General features: G+C 35.8%; 1 protein-coding gene across 3 annotated transcripts in view; it reads left to right on the top strand.

Annotated features, from left to right (window-relative positions):
• Window positions 1–19,460, top strand: part of BLTP3B (bridge-like lipid transfer protein family member 3B) — a 47,455-nt gene that overhangs the window by 1,358 nt on the left and 26,637 nt on the right. For 2 of the 3 annotated variants that reach the window (XM_064419827.1, XM_064419829.1), the window contains exons 2-5: window positions 11,774–11,936; window positions 13,042–13,080; window positions 15,595–15,686; window positions 17,180–17,369. In XM_064419827.1, coding sequence (XP_064275897.1) covers window positions 11,774–11,936; window positions 13,042–13,080; window positions 15,595–15,686; window positions 17,180–17,369 — 484 coding nt within the window. Of the gene's footprint in view, window positions 1–5,896; window positions 6,044–11,773; window positions 11,937–13,041; window positions 13,081–15,594; window positions 15,687–17,179; window positions 17,370–19,460 lie in introns of all 3 variants that reach the window. The other variant, XM_064419828.1, reaches the window with a different exon arrangement.

The following is a 19,460-nucleotide window of genomic DNA, read 5'->3' as shown; positions in this document are numbered from 1 at the left end:
GACAGAGCACCGTGTGAATGGAAATGCAACAAGAAGATGTCATCAGCCTTGAGTCAGTTTTCTAATCAGCAGTGTGCTTGGAATAGCTAGATTTAGCAGCTTGTTTCCCGTAGTGATATGTAGCAAGCTGTATCGAAAGAGAAGTAAGCTCTAGTCTCTGTGCTACAGGTTAACTCTAAAATGTATCTGGGAACTAGCATGAGTAAGATGAGTCGTTTTTTGTCCAGTTTTTCAAATGAACAGCTGAATACATTAGAACTAAGTACTTTGTCATGTTGGTAAAATTGGTGATTCCTCTCTTGTGTGTTGTGATAGTGCTTTCTCAACAAGGCTCTGTCAAATAATTATGACAAATTTTATCACTTCTGGAAAGCTTATGGGATATATCCAGTGGTCTGTGGCTTGCAAGTTGAACTTGATGCTCATAATCCATATTATTCAAACAGTGTGTTTGATACCTAAAATGTTGACAGTATTATTGAGCCCCTTGTTATGGGTATTCTTCATTACATATTCAGGTAATACCTTTACTTCCTGCAGAGCAAGTGTTTCAATGGTTTCAGAAATTGGTTACTCAGGAAAGCAGAATTCAAGAGACATGAGCTTGAATTTCAGCACCTTGATTTTTCAGCAAAAATTAAAGTATTCATTCAGGATTTTCATTAATAAGTTTTGTGAGAGTGTGACTAAAGAGCCAAACACATAAGGAATTTCCTGTAATAGAGAGAGTGCCAAAAGACACTTTCACTTTTACTCTTACTATAATAGATGCTGTTCTGCAGTTTTCATAGTTTCTTGAAACTGCTGCCTGCTTGTCAGCTTCAACTAAGCAGGCATTAGTAGGAGGACTCAAATTTGTTGGAAGAGGTACACATATAATGGAAAGAATTACCCTCTTATCTTGATTTATTTTCATTTTTGAATATTTTATTTCCCTTTATGTTTGAGGAAAGATATGAATTTGTACCTTAAGTTACAGAGAAGTGCTTTGACTTTTTGCCATAAACCACAGAACTGCTGAGGTTAGAAGGGATCTTTAGATCTTGTCCAGCTCCCCAAATCATCACTGATTTGGCAATGTGTGCCATGAAGATTACTGCAATATCTGTTAGTCATGTTTTTACTACTTTTCCTATCTAGATACTGTATTTGCAAATTTGGAAGCACTGTGTCATTCAGCAATGCAGTTTCCATTTAGCAGTTCACAGTGCTTTTATTAGATGAACTGATAATGGACACTGGTGTAGAAGGAGCCCTCATCATTCTACATTTGTTAGACAGTGAAAATGTTACAGAGGTTTGAGTCTTTAAAGTCTGAGAACAAGAAGATGATCCAAACTGCGTTTTGAAACCATTTTGGTATCCAAATTACTTTTTACCTTTATAAAGAGGTTTTTTTTAATTTTATTGCTGTGTTTCAGTTTAAGAGCAGTGAAGATAATAAAGCTTATTCTATTCCATTTGTAACTAGTCTTTATCTCATATGAGGATGTGGTGATGAGTTTTTTGCTTTTCCAGTCTTTTAAAATTTTAAAAAATGTCCTCTGTCTTCAACATACATTGTTCTTTCCCCAGGCTGTGGTAGAAAACAAGGAGGAGGGAAGGGGTAGGAACAAACTACATGTGTTTTTGTTATACTTCACATTATGTGGTGCTTGGTGTAGGATATGAAACTACATGTATCAACTAAACTGAGGAGATGAGTTGCCATGTGGAGGCTTGAAATTTTGACATTGCCACGTTGTGTTAGATGTGGTTTTACTGAATGCAGTTGATGGAGTGGCCTTATTTCATATGTGCCCTAAAATGAAACAAGTGTCTCAAAAACAGACCCTTCATCATCCTTTACAAAAGTAGAAAATATACACCATCCCTAGGAGAAGTCTTATCTGTGGTGTTGGAATCACTTACTTGTACTGTAAAGTTCTTCACCGTTGAACTGGAACTTGTGTTGAATCTTCATTTGTGCTGTTACGTATTTTCAGTGGGTGAGAGAATTCTTGTTGAACAGCACCTTTTTATTGCCAGATTTACTGTTCAGTGCTCTGCTATTATGATTGCAGGTATCCTTCAGCATTCCTTCTTTTTTCTCAGGCTTGGTGGACAAGTGCATGAATCAATGGTGTTAAAGATTTCCAATAGGAGTCTAGATTGCCCTGTGCAAGTTCACTGTGGGGTTACTGTAATGCTATCTCTGTTTTTGGGGGATCATCTCTATGGCAGGGGTTTCAAGCTTGGGTTTTTTGGATGTGAGGTTTTCAGGTGTTTTTTAGTCTTGGCTTCTAGTCTCATTGAAATTCCCTTTCTAGTTAATGGGCAGTCTGAATCTTCTGTACATTTGCATAATCCATGCTTTTCTGTGAAAAACAGTTTTGTTTATACGTGTAAGAAGCATGAAGGCAAGCTTATAAACTTTGCTGGTCTGATAAGTAGCCACACTGAATGTGACAGTCTTCACCTCAATTGATGTTAACTCTTAACCTTTATTAATGATAACACATAGTTCAACTTAAAAAGTTACAGTTTTCATTTTACTCAATATTTTCCACAAAGAAAAGAGTAAGAGGTATTGAAGTGTTTGGTATGGCAGAAATTGTTTTCAGTTGTGTCATTAGTTAATGTTCTGCATGAACTTAGACCTTTGCTTTTGCTTATCTGAATCAATAGATGTGAACATACTAAGATTTCAATAGAAGAACATTTCAGTGAGTTTTGTGACAGTTGCTTTCATCTCATAGTTAGGAGGTCATTCTGAAGCTCATATGGAGAATGGCTGTACAAAGAATAGCATCCTAATTGTATGAATCTCAGGAATCAGCTGGTACTGATATCAGCAATGATACCCTACATCATCTGGTACAACTGGCATGCATCCTGCTGGAGTATTTGCCCTGCATATTGACCTACTTTCATGCCAGTCAGACATGCCTGATTGGTGAGGTATTTTGTCCTCTCAGGAGATCTGAGGTGGCTTCTTTTAGAGTAAAGCAGTGTAACACCTTTATTGGGCTACAATGGGCCATTTCCTTCCTGAAAGCAAATGACCAAAATTGTTTGGATGACGTTGAAAATTATGCTAGTAGCAAAAGAAGTAGTTTTTTGTGCTTATTTTCAGTTTTGTGTATTCCACTTCTGTGTCACTTTAGTTTTGTGAAAGTTTTCCAATTCCTTTAGCCAGCCAAAGAACACAAAGTGTGTACTTTTCCGCCTCTCTCTTTGCTTGTACTAATTTTGTAGAGTGTATTCTAGGTGACTGACTCTTGGCTTGTGTAGTATGTGAGAAAATTACAAAACACAATGTAGACATAACAATCTCTATTGTTCTGAATGAGTCTGTATTGTATCTGAATTCTTGCAAAAAGTGTTAGCATTATGTCTATCTTAAATGCTGCACCTAGAGAAAGAATAAGCCTAAAAAACTACAGGTAGTAAAGCAGAACTGCTTGAGACAGCAGACAAGGAGGAGAAAGAGCAATTTAAAATTTCACTGTAATCCTGTATTTCTTAAATTCCCCTACGTTTGAAAATCAATACTTTTAGTATTTAAGTGGAGACTTCATGCCAACAATTTCTTCTATGTGAACATGTTGGTAATGTTCTGATGAGCATGAAGGAATCAATAAATGCTTTTTACAACAGAAATAAAAAAACTTTCACTCTCTTCTGTTTTTGTTAGTAGCTTTATGCATTTCAAGATTCTGTAACAGAACATCTTCCAAATTCAAACTGAAACTACTGTGGTGCTTTATGAAATTATGCATGTATGTTGGAGATAAATGAGCAATAATGCATTTTGCATTTTCTGGAAAATTCTGAATTGTTACCTTTATTAAGATTTGATATTAAAGCTTGTGTTACATCTCAGAAAGATCTCTTAAGCTTTCAGTAGCATTTGGGTTAATAAAATAAACTCACAGAATTTGACTTGTCCATTTCAGTTTGTTTTATGTTATTTTTGCAAATTATAAATCTAAATGCTAATTCTACAGACACTGTATTTGTGCAATTAAAGTTCTGCTGAAGCTTTGTTGAAATCAGACAGCTCTTGTGCATACATGATGAAAACTAATACATTTGCACAATCAAGAAGAATTAATCAGCACCATTTTAGTTGTCTGTGATCATTTTCTTTAAAGAGTTCTCAGAATACTAGTAAGTTTCACAATGAAAATGATCTTGAAGATTGCTTTGTTCAAGTATCTGACACACTAATATGAAGTATTCCCTGGGGAAAAAAAAGGTATTTAAATAAAGCCTGTAAGGAATAAAATTGTCTCTTAAGGTCAAGTGATTATGGAGTACGTAAGAATCAAAACTAGCCCACAGTTACATTTTTTTGAAATTTGTTATTTCTCCTTCCAAAGCCTTAGTGTTTTGAGGGTTTTTAAATATTGAAGCAGAATAAAAGTCAGTACTAAATAACTCCAAGAATGAGAGGTGCTTTTGAAAGCATCTTGTATTATTTTTTTCTTTTTTTCTACAAGAAGATTGGACGAAGGAGATCGGGTAATTTATGAGGAGACATTAATGGAATTATAAAAGCTTATTCAAAGTGATTTATTTCACAGGTTTTTTGCGAATCATCAGAATAATTGCTAACAAGTAATTACTCAGTTATATCAAGAGTATCTTGGGTTTGGCCACTTGCACAACATCCCGGGTTTCTCAATCCAGTAACTCCTGTAGGAGTACACCTTTGTGGAGCTGGTGCTAATCAAGGTTCAGATCTCTTCATTGTCTTCTTTTTTGATAAGGAAATACAGGAGAGGAAAGCATTCCAGCTGGGCTGTGCTTTTTAGTTCTTCCAGCCTCCCCTGGATGGATGTATGAGCCTTGCTGGAAGCAGAATGTCCCCAGCACAGATTTCGTGGCAGCTCTGCCATGCATCTTTACCATTTAGCTTGAGAACACTGGTGTTTAGGGGTTTTTTTACCTCAGAGACACTTGCTCCTTCTGACTCCCAAGGAAGCAAGAACTTGGATCCAACTACTCAGGAATCTGAAGGTTACGTGGTTGCCTAATTCTGAAACAGTTTTCATGTTGCAGTTTCTTCCAGTACTGTGGGTCTGGAGACTTGAGAAAAATAATAATTTGTAACTAGGTATCTGTAATTCACTTCAGTGATAAATCCCTTAAATTCTGTTCTGATATCCCAACGGACGGCCTGCCAAGGTCACTGTCCAAATGTTTGGGTTTTGTGGCACCCAAAAGGGTGAAAATGTAGGAATTAATTATATTTAAGCTGAGGTATCTCTTTGAAGTGAAGACAGCAGAGAACTTATTTTTGAGGAAATTATTGTACTAAAATTTCATAGCCTGCAAAATCAGACTGTCAAATGTGTGCAGGTCTTTGTAGCACCACCCCAAACACAAAAACAAATCCAGAAGTCCCATTCCCCTACATCTTTAGAGTCAGGTTTCTTTAGTGTGAATTTTAAATAGCTAAGGTTGAGACACTGTCAATAGGAACAAATAATGTGAGAAATCTCAAGCTAAGCAACACAAAACTGAAAAGTTTTCTCCCATTTAAAAATAAAATAAAGCCCTCATGCTGCATCTTTGGGCTATCTTCTTTCTCATCTTCCAAATCTACTTACTGGGTATCTCTGGAATGACTTGGCTATGTTATATCGATCTTTTCTGCATGATTAAAATTTTCTTCATAAGCTGCTCATTTAAACAGGGCTCCAGTAGTATCAGAAAGCAAGGGATACTCTCACAGGAATCTAGTGTTTTACAAAGGTCTGTTTCCTTTTGAATTCTGTAGTGTCATGATGTGTAACAAACTGTTGTAACTGCAGTTATCTTCAGCTAAAACTCTCTTACATTATTGTATCACTCCTTTTTCCCTTTGAACTTGATCCCTTGTGTGTCCCCTGTGTCCCGTTCCCTGCAGCGATCCCAGCTGGCTCTGGTGGAGATTGGTTTGCTGTGAATATCCTTACTACCAAAATGAGTACCAGAAGCTTCTCAGAAGCCGTGGCAACTGACCACTTGCTTTCACCAGGAATAGGGGCCTTATGTCTGAATACCTTGCCCTCAGGTAACTTCCCCTCTCCCACCTTTGTAGAGTCAATGTAAGAGGCGGTATGTATTCATATAAATTTAGGAGTGAAGTGAGCTCTATAAAATGTTACTTGGGTTTGCACTCCTGTTTCTTTTGTAATTTAAAATGATGCAAAAAAAAAAATTGTTTGTATGCAGCTGTGTGTTTTGGATTTGTTAGGATTTTTGTAAGCCCTAAACTAAATTTGGGTTTGTGAACTAAATCAGCAATCCCATTATAAACATGCCTTGATGTGTATTTTCTAAATGTAATCTGGGTAATTCCCAATATCTTTAGGCTATATGATGTTTACTGTTTATAATTTGCATCTACTTTATTCCTTTTCATTACTTATTGTGTATTAGCTCTGTATTGACATATTTGAAGGATCAGTCAGCTCTTTAACTAGTTTACAGAAGAAAGTGACTGATTTTATTTCCTTTTTTTAAAATTAAAAGAGTTCTTATAGTTAATATCAAAAGATCTTATTTCATTGTGAGATCTGATCAGTTAGCGTTAAAAAAGATATCTGCTAATGTCATATAAATAAATGGTTTCCAAAAAGCAGGTATTGTTATGCTTTTACTGTATCATTATTTCATTATTTTAAATTTCTGAAGTTATTTTTCATCAAATGGCTTTTTTTTTTTTTTTGCATTAGGTACAGAATAATGTATTTTAAGTGGTTATCAAGTGGTTATCAATTTTAGTAATTATCAAGTAAAAGGAGATTAAGGGTTTTTTTTGCTGCCTGCAATATGGAAGTTGTATATATATTGCCACATATTGATATTTCAGGATTTTTTATTATCTTGTACACAATATATCATGAAGGCATGATGTATAGGATTGTCATGTTTGAATAAAGTTCTTTGAGGTTGATCGTATTGGCCATTTCTCTGCTTGTTGTGAAAATATGGAATGTGAAAATATGGAATACAAAAGCTTAATATGGGTCTGTGTGAGGGTTTATCATAAATGAAAGGTAAATTGCTTGAGCAATGTTTTACTTGCGACATGATTACCATTTGTGCAGTGCAAGCTCCTCATTTATGCACAGTGCTTGGCTGTGTCTGCACAGATCTGCTTCATGACACATAATTAGATAATAACCATTGATGACAGCAGCTGTCTCGCTTCTGCCTGCACCCAAAATGCAAGTAATACAGCTTTTCTAAATGGAAAGAAAATAGTTTCCTATATGTGTTGCTACAGAATTAACTAAGGGAACCATTATGTACTTGGTGGGGATGTCAGTATTTGAGAAAGTGCGGGACAGGTTTTGAGGTGAGTAAAGTGTTCTAGATGTCTTTAGGAAATCACCTGGAGTGGGAGTCTGTGCTGAAGTTCTTCTGTGTTGAAATGAAATGGAAGCAATTATTTGGAAAGTGTTAGCAAAGTAGATATATTATTCAGGACTCCTACAATGGGAGGTGGCATGATGCTGCACCAGTTGTGTCACACAAATATGGGTTGCTTTTTGAGCCAAGGTCCTAATTAGTGATTTCCCTGGAAAGGAAGATTAGTCCTTACGCTAGGATAGGTCAAAAAAACTGTTAGGTGCTTGAGGTCCTTACACTAGGATAGGTCAAAAAAACTGTTAGGTGCTTGAGGTCCTGTATAGTAGCATGAAAAGTCCCACCTGAAGCTGTAAGGTTGTAGGTGCTATTTTGGATTTGTCCAGTGTGCTATAACTCATGGCCAGCCCGAGAGCAGTAGATCCAGGCTGGGTGTATAAACAAGGAAATGCCCTGTCCTGCTCCAGAGGGCGATGAGCACCTTCACAAAGTGCTTTGCAGGAAGTGATGCAGATCCTCTCCATGCTGGACATCCAGCAGGCCATGGAGGGTTCTCCATCTTGCACTCAGACACCAGATACGTATCTGACAATTCTGCAAATGTTCAATGTGAGATAGATTAAAAGCATGTAGGAGTTTGTGTGGAGTGGCCTCAATACGGATAGGCAAAGGGGTGATAATACCTTTCTCATGTACAAATTGATGTTGAAGGGTGTAACAGGGTGCCAGTTGGGTATCACAGATAGTGAGGGGTGTACTTGATCAAGCCAGGTACTTAAAATTAGCTGTGGTTTGTAGTGTTACATTGGATAAGAGTAACTCAGTTGTAACAGTATACACTGTTGATTCCAACACTTTTTTTTCCTGTGAGAAATTCGACAGAGAGTTAGTTCTATTCCTTTTCTATACTTGAAATCTTAAAGTTAGAAGTGGTATAGTATAGAGCTGAATGGTAGTAGACCTCCTTCATTCTGTTACTTAGAGTCATGGGAAGGAAAGATCTTGCTGACAAACTCAATTGAAAAAGACAAAGTTTTTTTGTTTCAGAAATGGTGTAATATTTCTTAGTGATCAAATAACATGGTTCAGCCAGGTGAAACATTAAAAAAAAACCCAGTTATCTTTGTGTTCCATTTCTGCTGTTCTATTATTGATTCAGTTGCCAGTGCTTAGTAGGTCATGCTTCCCTTTTTCAAAGCCTGTTTAAGCAGTTTGCGTTCATAACAAGGAGATAAGCAAAACTTGTGGCACATACTGTGATTTAATAATTTATCATGATTAGAGCATACATTTAGAGTCATATCACTGAGGAAATTTTATTTCAAAAGCAGGGAAGACACATGGTAGAGCTGGAGAAAACAGCTGAAAATCTGTGCCCAAATATGATCCAGATTTCTCTTATTTGTCTACTAAATCCAGAGGTTGGAGTTTCTGTTGTCAAACTTGACACCTGCCACCTGGTATTCGCTCCAAACCTTTGGGGACTACTGCTCTAAGCTTCATGTGGTTTGTGGCCTTCTGTATACAAACCATAAGCTTGTGGCTTCAGAAAAGTGTTTTCCCATCTTCTCTACCTGTTTTGGGTTTTTTTTTGTTTCTGTTTTCAACTTCTTGGCCATCTTCTCTACCAGCATGGTGGAGCTCCAAGCCTGTGGTGTTACAAACAAACCTTTAGAAAATAAATATTTCAGCCAAGGAAATAAATGTCTCTTCTATGTAGGTTTTGAGTTATTTTAGAGGGAGAGAACTGAAAGAACTGTTGTGGTCCTGACAAAGTTACATTGATTGTAACTTACTCCTCTTTGATTCTTAATACTGCACTGTTACTGTACAGTTTTTTATGCTTTTCATAAATCTCTTTGTCTGTTCTTTGTAAATTGAAGTTGAACCATGTATCTGTAACTGCATAGGAATATTCAGTGCATGTGTGTGTAGAGGTACCCAAAGGAGCTATGTCAGGCAGCTTGTGATATTGGCAAATTCATATTTCTGGATTCTTGCATTTAAACTGTAAATATTTTACAGTATTATTCTACTTATGAAATTCAATATTAAAGCTGTATTGAAATCCATACTATCATATAGTAATTCAAATCTCAGATATGTTTTGAGAAAGGAAGTGTAGTTTGTAAAATTGAAAATCAATCTGTGAAAACAATTATGCTAAGAATATCTTCTCACAGCTCACCTGTTGAGAGTTTCCTTCCATGTCTTTTGTCATGACGGGTACAGTCTTGAGAGGCAGAGACCCTCTTATGTCTGTCTCTTTTGAATGAAGAATTAAAAAAAAATGTATATAGAAAAAGTGATGGTCCTTCTTGAATTTTTTCTCTGTCCTCCTGCTCCATGTTGAGAGAAACTGGCTTCTATTTTGTTTGCTTGAAGGATATTGAAAGTAACTCAAAAATGGCTTTGCTGTTGCCATTCTCCCCCTGATTGGTATTTTGGTATCTTAGTTGCTCTGAAATTTGAAAACCTCTTTCTGTAGGTTCTGTGTGTTTCACTGTGATGTGTCTGCAGCTGCAACCCAGGATAATGCTTGTATATATGTCTCCAAGCTGAGAGGCATTTCTGGTGTGGCTGAGCAACAGGGAACTCTGAAGGGGACTTCTTTCACACAGCATGAGTCTCAGGAGACTTATGTGTACCTGTGTGTGTGTAATGGCAGAATGGTTTTGCATTTGCTGTGTAAATGTGACTTCAAAATGATAGCAGTTTGTAATTTGTACGTTGACCCTTACGTAGATAGTCAAGAGTGAGAGGTACTACCAGGTGATTGAAAACACTCAATGGCTGCTTTTTATCTTCTAGGAATTTTGTACTACCTGAGTCAGACAAGACTTTGCAATTATTTCTGAGATAGGAAGTTTTATATTTTGCTGTTACTGATAGGTTGTTTTAATGAGGAAGGTTATTTAGCTCTTTGTTGAAAGCAAGAAAAAAGGGTAACCAGAAAACAAAATAATTCAAGTCCTTTATTCTCCTCATAATGTTTCTAAACAGACCATTTAGAAGTACATTAGTTGCCAAGGAAAATACATTTATCAATAGCCTTATCAATATATTTTTTGTACTGAAATTATGAAACTATATTATTCACAGATTAAATCTCATTGCTTGTGGATAATTTATGACTGTAAGCAATGCAGTAACAACTGCAGCACTTCTGTCATAGGAAATATGTCTAGTATTATTTGCAAATACATACTACTTGTATTTTTCAGGCTAGGTAATGCTAGTTAGCATTTTCAAAGCTAACTATCCTGGGAGTGGAGTTGGGGAGTTGGACTCAAAAAATGCCTTCTCTGTTTCAAGCTGTATTTGGAAACTGTTAAGAGGAAAAAAAAGCTTGCCAGCTTTCTTCATCATCTTCCACTGTCTCCTCCAGTATCAGACTTAATGAGGACCTGTAGTTCAGTTACAAGTTTGTCTCTTGAATGGAAAGGAAATGCTGGAATTGCACCTCCTGGGGCATTGCTGCAGAGTGATGTTCCATCATTGAGGACAGACAAACCCCTTTGCTCTCTGCCTGGAGAATAGCAGCACAGGAGATTTTGGTGGGAAAAGGCACAAAGCCAACAGCAGTATTTTCTACTACCTAATCTTGTAAAACTAGATTCAACTCATGAGCAGAAACAATTTTTCATGGCAGATTGAATGTGTGGTAAAGTATAGCCTGCTCTTAACTTATGGTAGATACAATGCTACAGCCGTTGGTTTGAAGGCAGAGAACCCGTGGGCTGTCGTGTTGTCTCCCTCGGATGTGAACCATTTGACACAGTCACACAGACTGTTTCATTGTATCAGCAAATCCTAGTGCATTTGAAGTGTAAAGTAAATTATATGTATGCTTTTGAACAGTTACACTTTTTACCACATGAGTATCATATTGACGTTTCAAGTTTTCATCCTATATTTTGTATACCTCATGCTGCTATGTGTGTGTATGTGTATTTCTAATTTGTCATTAAATTCTATGACTAAATCAAATTAATATTGTAAATAAAACTTTTTTATTGCAAGATTTTAGCTAAATATATAGAAAGGTACTGCTTATGACAGTAATTTTAGGGGTTAGAGATTTTTTCTCATTTCAAAAAGTAAAGAGTTAAATAGATTCAATTCCATTTTATATAGTTTAAAATAAATTGTTCAATAGTTTCAGTCAAGGATCATTTGTTATTCTGGGTGACACAAAAATTAAAAGATGGCTCACAATATATTTTTGTTTATGTATTTATAAATTGAGCTAATGAGATGAAAACAATTAGAGGGACAAATCAATTCCATCATACCATTTCTTTCCTGGGTGAAATTTATCAAAGATTTCTTCACCTCCAGACCATTGCTTTAAGTTAAATTGTCACTGATATCCAGGATAACTTTTGATTGCTTCATATGTATTTACTTAAGGTGTCTTTGTTTATAGGTTCACCAAAAATCTGTCACCTGACAAGATCAACCTGAGCACGTTAAAGGGGGAAGGTCAGCTGACCAATTTGGAGTTGGATCAAGAGGTACTCCAGAACATGCTGGATCTTCCAACATGGCTGGCTATAAACAAGGTGTTTTGTAATAAAGCATCCATTAGGGTGAGTGTTTTATTGTGCTGGAGTAGTAATTAACCAAATCTTTTTTTCTTTTTGTTTTGTCTTTGTAAACTTTGAGGCAACTTTGTATTAGTAGGAAATTGTGATAAGTGCTTGATAAAATTTTAAAGGACAACAAAGATTTTATCAGCAGTAGTTTCTTCCTTATTTTTGTTTCTCATGTGATGACCTAAAATATATCTGGAAATAATGAAAATAAAGGTTATTATTTTAATTTTTTTTTCTTACTGAGTAGAATTCATTTCTATATGTTTTGAAAATGTGGTAGATGTAAAAGTTCGTATCTGTCTGTGGTACTTAGTCTATCATAATTATTTATTATTCTCTTTTTTGTGTGTTCTCTCTTCACTTCTCTTAGTTTATTGCTTTCCCTCTTGTTCTGCTCCTATTTCCAAAAATACCTTTTGGAGGGATTCTGATCTCTGTGGGAAATGTGGGAAACACAGTAAATCTAATAGATATTGCATTTTTGGTCATTGTGGCTGCTAATAATTGAAACAATGTATATCATCTGTACCACATTGTATGAATCTGTGATTAAGAAAAGAAGTATGGCTTGGTCTTGACTGAAGTTACAATTTGGTCAAACATTAACACCTCCTTAGTCTTTTCATGGGGTTTGCTTCTGGTTTTTTGGTGTTTTTTTCTTTGCTTTTTTTTCCCACTATGGGAAGTTGTCCTGATTTTTCTAAATGCAGTGAACTCGATGTTTTGCTGCAGGCATGCAATTAGTTGTAGGTCAAGAAAGGAAATGTGTATTTCCTTTCCTTTTAAAGGAAATAATGTGTAAGGCTGTGATGCTTTTTCTGATGATTGACAACTCACTGTTAAAGAGACAGATTCTACTTTGTTTCTCTGTTTTTCTACTCAGTGATAAGTAGATTTTGAAATTTAATGTTTTTAACACCTAGTGTGTGCATAAAGTCACCATGTAGTATGTTCAGATGAACTCAATATTTTGAAAGTAATATCATGCTGAGTTCAGAAGTTAGAAATATAATTTGTATGCCTAAAACACATTCTGTGTGATTTATTTTACTGTATTTTTAATATTTAATTTGCTTTAGAGTAGTGTTTTCTCTTGCAGATACCATGGACAAAATTGAAAACACATCCCATCTCTTTGGTAAGTTCTGAAATGAACTCTGAAATACACTAGTCTGTGTGCAGCAGAATCCATATCAAATATTTATATAGTTCTCTTGATGTGATTCTGGAAATAACTGAAACATTAACAGGCCTTTACTAAGTGTCCTTTGGGTAGCAGCAGATCAACGCCTTAATGTTTTCCTTGGTAGATTTATTTTCTCAGTCTGTGGCTTCAGTGTAATCACAGTAACGTTTGACCGTCAGCTCGCTTTTGTCACATTTTCAGTCATTGCATGTTAATTTGGGTTTACCTGAAGGGTAGTTATTTGTCCAAGTCACCCCTTTTTACAAGTTCCTGCCTTTCTTTTGGAATGGGCTTTTCTGGGACTTTTCAATTCTACATCTGTACTCTACATTGTGATCTCAGCTACAGCAGGTTTGACACACATAGCATTTATAGGGTTTTTGTAACCACCTAGGATTCAGTCTGGATATAAATAGGAGGTGAAATATGTAAATAGGACTCAACAACAATTAGAAGTCACATTAATGCTCGCATTTATTCTCCTTTGTTTATTAATTTTAAATATACTAACAATTGTGGTAGCACCAGAAGTAATGTATTTGATGATGAGTAAATTTTTTCAATTGCATTTGCTTAAGAGTGAATATGCCTTTAGCTGTCATGTTTCCCAGTCTTGCAGTGAATGTGCTTGTAATTCCTTCATTCTGAATCAGACTCGGGAAAGACATTTTGTTTTAAATAATTGATGCATTTGCTAGTGACCCAGTTGGAATGTACTTATGTCTGTACTGCTTCTTCCTGACACCCAGAACCTAAAGTCTGGTAATGCTGAGGTGGGATGATTCAACCTCTTGGCTGTGCGATGCAACTGCTGAATTAGGAAATGGCTTTAAGCTGTGCTATTCTTAAACATGACACACTTTGACCCGTGGTAGCAAGGCGCTGTTTGCTTTGCTGCTATTGAACTTACATTAGCACTCTGTAAGGCTAAGATAACTTTCAAGGTAACCTTTTTTACTTAAAAGTGTCCTTGAACAAGTGCATGAAATAGGTAACAAAAGTTCACTATGCGATGGTAAATTGTACAACACCTTTTTGATTTCTAAAGGAATGTGAATTCTGTAGCCCAAGTGCCAGACCTTAGCCCTTCATTGCATCACTGAACTTCTGGTATTTTGGCAGGGACAGGGAGAGGGGATATTTTTGCTACTGGGAGTTGAATTAAGTTGGAATAGCATCCTCTGTTAGCACAGCTTACTGGATAACTAGAACCCACTTGTCTAGCCAAAGTGACTAAGCTGACTTGCCCTTTGTGAGAATCAGTCTGTTGACATAGTGGCACATACTGTTCATGACCCAGTTCTGGTTTTATATGATAAACAAGAGAGTTTTGAGGAGTGATTTTGGGCCCCAAGGATGATCTGCAGCAGTTGTTACTCTATCCGAGTAGAGAAGCTGCCAGTGAGAAAAGACACAGATCTGCATCCAGGCATTCTTTGTTACCTCTTTTTTGTATTGTGCAATCTCCTTGAATCTGTGTCCTGCTGTTCTGTGCACTAGTCATGTAGTAAAGGGAATTTTTAAAATAGTGGTCAAACATCCAAAACTGTTAGGATAGCTAGGAAAAATCTTGGCTTTCCCCCCACCATCCTCAAACTAAGGCATTGGGTTTTTCTTGGGTTTTTTTGTTTTTTTATTTCTCTGTTGTTTTCAAGGAAAGATAATCATTGAGGCAGCTAAAAAGAATTTAAAATGTCCAGATTTATTCTTAACAGCAATTGCTTCCCTTTAAGCATCAAAATCCAGTGAAGTATAAACAAATTCAGACTAGACACTTCATGAATTTTTTGGTTATAGTCAGATTTTCATGGATAAGAGTAGCACAGAAAAATGTTGAGCAAGCAGATGATGATATTGTGATATTATAGGCATTATAATATTGTGATTAGCACAATATGATAATAATCTAGTAGCTAAGGCAGGTTGAATAATGAAAAATCTAAAATTGAGGACAAAGAGGTTTTTGGTATTTGTCTGACCTAAGAGCATAAATGGGGGAATTCAGAAGGGTGGTAGAAAGTTACAATTAGACAGGGAAAAAATCTTAACTGCTGTGCTTTGAATCAGCTTGCATTAAGTATTGAAAGAACAGCCATATGAAAGAAAATTCAGATAACTACATGTTAAAGCATGTCCATTTTGAAATGCAGTTTTTGAAAATGTATGTGTTGGATAAATAATATTCAGGGATCAAGAATTTAATGAATCAGTATTTGACTGGGGATGTGTGTTAGAACTCACAAAATTAAAAACATAAGAAAAAAGTTTAAAAAGATAATCTAGTGCATTATAAAAGTTTGTGGAAAAATTGACATGGTAGGAAATGTTTCATGTATATTTCAGAAAAAAGTTCTCAAGTTACCTTTTTTTATTTGGATTTTGGTTCTTCATATGTCATCTATTTACTTTGTTACCTGTAAGGTCTCAATTTTTTGTTTTGTTTTGTTTTGTTTTGTTTTTTTCAAGTCCTTGGATAAAGTTGTGATGGAAATGAGCACATGTGAAGAGCCACGTGCCCCTAATGGACCCTCTCCTATAGCAACTGCATCTGGGCAGAGGTCAGTGATGGTACTTACATGTAATTAGTCAAAAAAGTTTGGCATTATGTAAAACACATTGACTGCAAATTTTCAAAAGTATATAGGGTTGCAGCCTGCCATTCCCATGTCCTCCAAAATTTTATTGCTTGTGTGTGTAGTGTAGTGATAGTGGAGCTATCCAGACCCAAGCCTGGAGAGAAGACGTGAACTAGATATAGAGCTTGCAAGGTACATTTCATAGGGGTGCAACTGCTATGTCTGATATTTACTGAGTTTAATTGATACTAAGGTTTTAAAAAGTTATTGATAAATTGCCTTCATCCATTTTGGAAAATACATGTAATGTTCATGTGGGTTTTAAAATTTTTTCTTTTTTATTTCTTTTGTCTAAAGAGTTTTAAGAGTTGTTTGTTAGTGCAATGTTTTAAAGTTTTATTTCCTTAATTGTATCAACTGATTCTTACTGAGAGATTTCATGCACACTGTGTAGCCCAAAACTTAAGCAATTTTGTGGGTTAATACAACATTACATCAGTGATTTTTGTCTCCCTACATCCCAATAATTTCCTTTACATGGACTCAAAACATTTTTCTGTGGTCAAAGGGACCTATATACAGAGAAATAAATTTGATGATACAATATTTTTTTCTTGTAATAACTTCTATGCAATGTGTAGAAGTAGTCCATGGGCCTCTGTGTCTCCTAAGGTACAGCTTGAAAACCATGGCCATAGAGATTTTGCATAGAATGAAAGTAGGAAAAGGAGAGGCATACCACACAAGTTTTTTATTTAAGCAAGCAGAAAAAATCCAACAAAACAAAAGTGAAGAAATTTCTAGATGTTAAAATAATATTTGATATTCAGTTTTCCATACACTAATCTAAAACATTCAGAACATGTAAGATTTTTATTTTAAAATTATTTGCAACAGTTTAATCTTTTTTAATACTGGATGCATGTTAATTTGCTGTAGAAGTTTAAACACCATTTAGGATGCCTTCTTTATAGAACAAAATAATGCATATATTTAATACTATTTTGAATATCTGAAAGTTATTATTTTTAATGGACAAAATAATTTGGCTTATAGACATAAATACGAACCAGACTGGAATTGTCAAGTAATTAATTTGACATTAATTACTCCTTATGTATGCATAAAGAAGAGTAGGCTTTCTGCATAGTGATGTAGACTGCTTTTTTAATGTATGTATAATAACATATAATACATACATCCATGTAATTTGACATCAAAGGATTGTATTAATTGTTATACTTTGTGTAGATTGATCTTAGTCAAATATATGTTCTTTAATTATGTAGAGATGAGGATCACAGAGTGACAATTGTTGTAAACTACATCAAAGTATGTTGAGCAAAAGTTGCTAACTGTAGAATACATTAGTAACTTCATTTATTTTAACATCTGTTTCATAATTTATTTAATCTGTTTAATTTTATGCCCTTTCACTCGGTTTATATTTAATATGTTGGCATTTCACTTTTTAGTGAATATGGCTTTGCTGAAAAAGTGGTAGAAGGCATTTCAGTTTCTGTCAACTCCATTATAATAAGGATTGGTGCAAAAGCCTTTAATGCTTCATTTGAACTTTCCCAGCTGAGAATATATAGTGTAAATGCAAACTGGGAACATGCTGACCTTAGATTTACCAGAATACAAGAAGCTCAACGTGGAGAGGTAAATAATACCTTTTACTAACTTTTTTCCCATGTTTTTGTGGTAAAGGAAGAAGTTGAATTGCAACCTTTTACAGGGTAGAGAACATGGGAATGGAGACATTCTGTGCTCAGTCATTTCAGTTGTCCTTTAGGAGCACAAATATGTAAAAATGGTGGAAGTGAGTCAGGTCAAAGAGCCAACGTGGGTGCTTAGGCAAGAACAAAGAGCGGGGCAAGCAGGTGTATGGTTTCCCTCTTGTTCTCCAAGTGAATGACTAGTCTAAAATGCAAACTGAGCCAGACTTGAAGAGTACTGAAAGAACAAAGAACAGTAAATTTAATATGGAAGGATAAGAAGTTGTGCTGGTTTTGTAATTGTTGTTTTTATTAGTAGTAGTAGTAATAATAATAACAACAACAGCAACAGAAATTATATTTTAAAAGTTTTATCTGGTTATTTATTTGCTTGTGAGAGTTTGCCTGATAAGGATTTTCTTTTTCTAAAGCAGTTTTACATTAAATTTAGTCAAGTTCTTCTGCAATTACTTTCTTGGAATACCTAAATAATATGTATATATAAAAAAGTAATAGCAGTAAAATGTATGTTTCTGCTGTCCCAGAGAATAGCACATGGAAGTGTTAGTTTGATGTACACCATTCATTTGCCTTCTCCCAGCTAACCAAAGTTAAATGTATACTGAGTTCAAGGTTGATTCTAAATACTGTATTCAAGGAGACTTATTTTAGCATCATACATCTGGCCAGCTTACTCCAGAGTTAAGGAGTTTGGGGGTTGATTTTTATATAGGGAAAGAAATCCCAAGAGAATATCAGTTAAAAATACCACAAAAGAAAGAAGTTGAAAACTATTTTTCTGATGGTTTTCCTTTCCTGCAGCTTATGTGTAAGCTTGTGCTCCCATATTAATGAAGTCTGAATGGGAAGAATTAAAATTTGACTAGATGGAGTTTTGTATTGGCAGAGTTTTTGATTTTGTGGTTTTTAGGAAGGATTTGACTCTGAACAGTTGACCTGTACACAACAGAGCTTTCCTTTGGAGAGTGTTCCTTTTAGTGCAATTAATAGCAGAAGCAAATTTCTAGATATTACAGTGAATGGCTTGTTAGCAGCATGAAAAGGTGAAAAATTGCATGAAAAGGTGAAAAACTAAAACAAGTGCTGTACTTTGAAGATACCATGTATGGAACCATATATTTAAGGCATAATCGTTTAGCTTTGCACTGTAGCTACATTCTTAATATAGTAAGGAATCTCCTTAGAATACTTTTAGAAGCTTTTGATTACACTGCATCTCCTGTATGAGGAGGATGTGTACTCTGATTTTCTACAAAAAGTGTTTCAGGATGCTTTGCACTGCACTTTTCATCTTGCTCACTTGATGGAGTGCACCTCCTTTCCAGACACCTGGGTATGTTTTACTTAAGTCTCTGCATATCTTCTCAGGACATATGCTGCAAAGTTTTCAAATTGACAAGAGGAGAATGAGTCAGATACCAAACCAATTCTTCTGTCTTGCTCTTTACTCATGGCTGATCCTTGTTTCTTCAGAGAGTAATCATAGAATCATGGAATCGTTATGGTTGGAAAGGAGCTGCAAAATCATTGAGTCCAACTTTTGACCAAATGTCGCCATGCCCACTAAACCATAACACTAAGTGCCGTGTCCAGTAATTTCTTGAAACTCTCCAGGGATGGTGACTCTTAACACTTCCCTAGGCAGCCCATTCCAATGCTTAACCACCCTTCCAGTGAATAAATTCTTCCTCATGTCCCTGCTTTAACCTCCTGTTGTGCAGCTTGTGGCCATTTCCTGTTGTCCTGTTGCTGGTCTTGTCTCCTGCCTGGGAGAAGAGACCAGCCCTGATCTTTCTGCAATCTCCCTTCAGGCAGTTGTAGAGAGCAGTAAGGTCACTTCTGAGTCTCCTTTCCTCCAGGCTAAACATGCCTGTCTCCCTCAGATGCTCCTCATAAGACTTGTGCTCCAGACCCTTCACCTTCTCTGGGCGTGCTCCAGCCACCTCCATGTCTGTGCTGAAATAAGCAGCCCAGCACTGAACAATCACTCTGCCCCCAGCCTGTGGTGTTGTCT

Source organism: Passer domesticus, chromosome 5 (assembly GCF_036417665.1).
Source record: "Passer domesticus isolate bPasDom1 chromosome 5, bPasDom1.hap1, whole genome shotgun sequence".
Classification (NCBI taxonomy): domain Eukaryota; kingdom Metazoa; phylum Chordata; class Aves; order Passeriformes; family Passeridae; genus Passer; species Passer domesticus.
The sequence above is the reverse complement of the archived record's forward strand: the minus strand, read 5'-3'. Positions and strand labels throughout refer to the sequence as shown.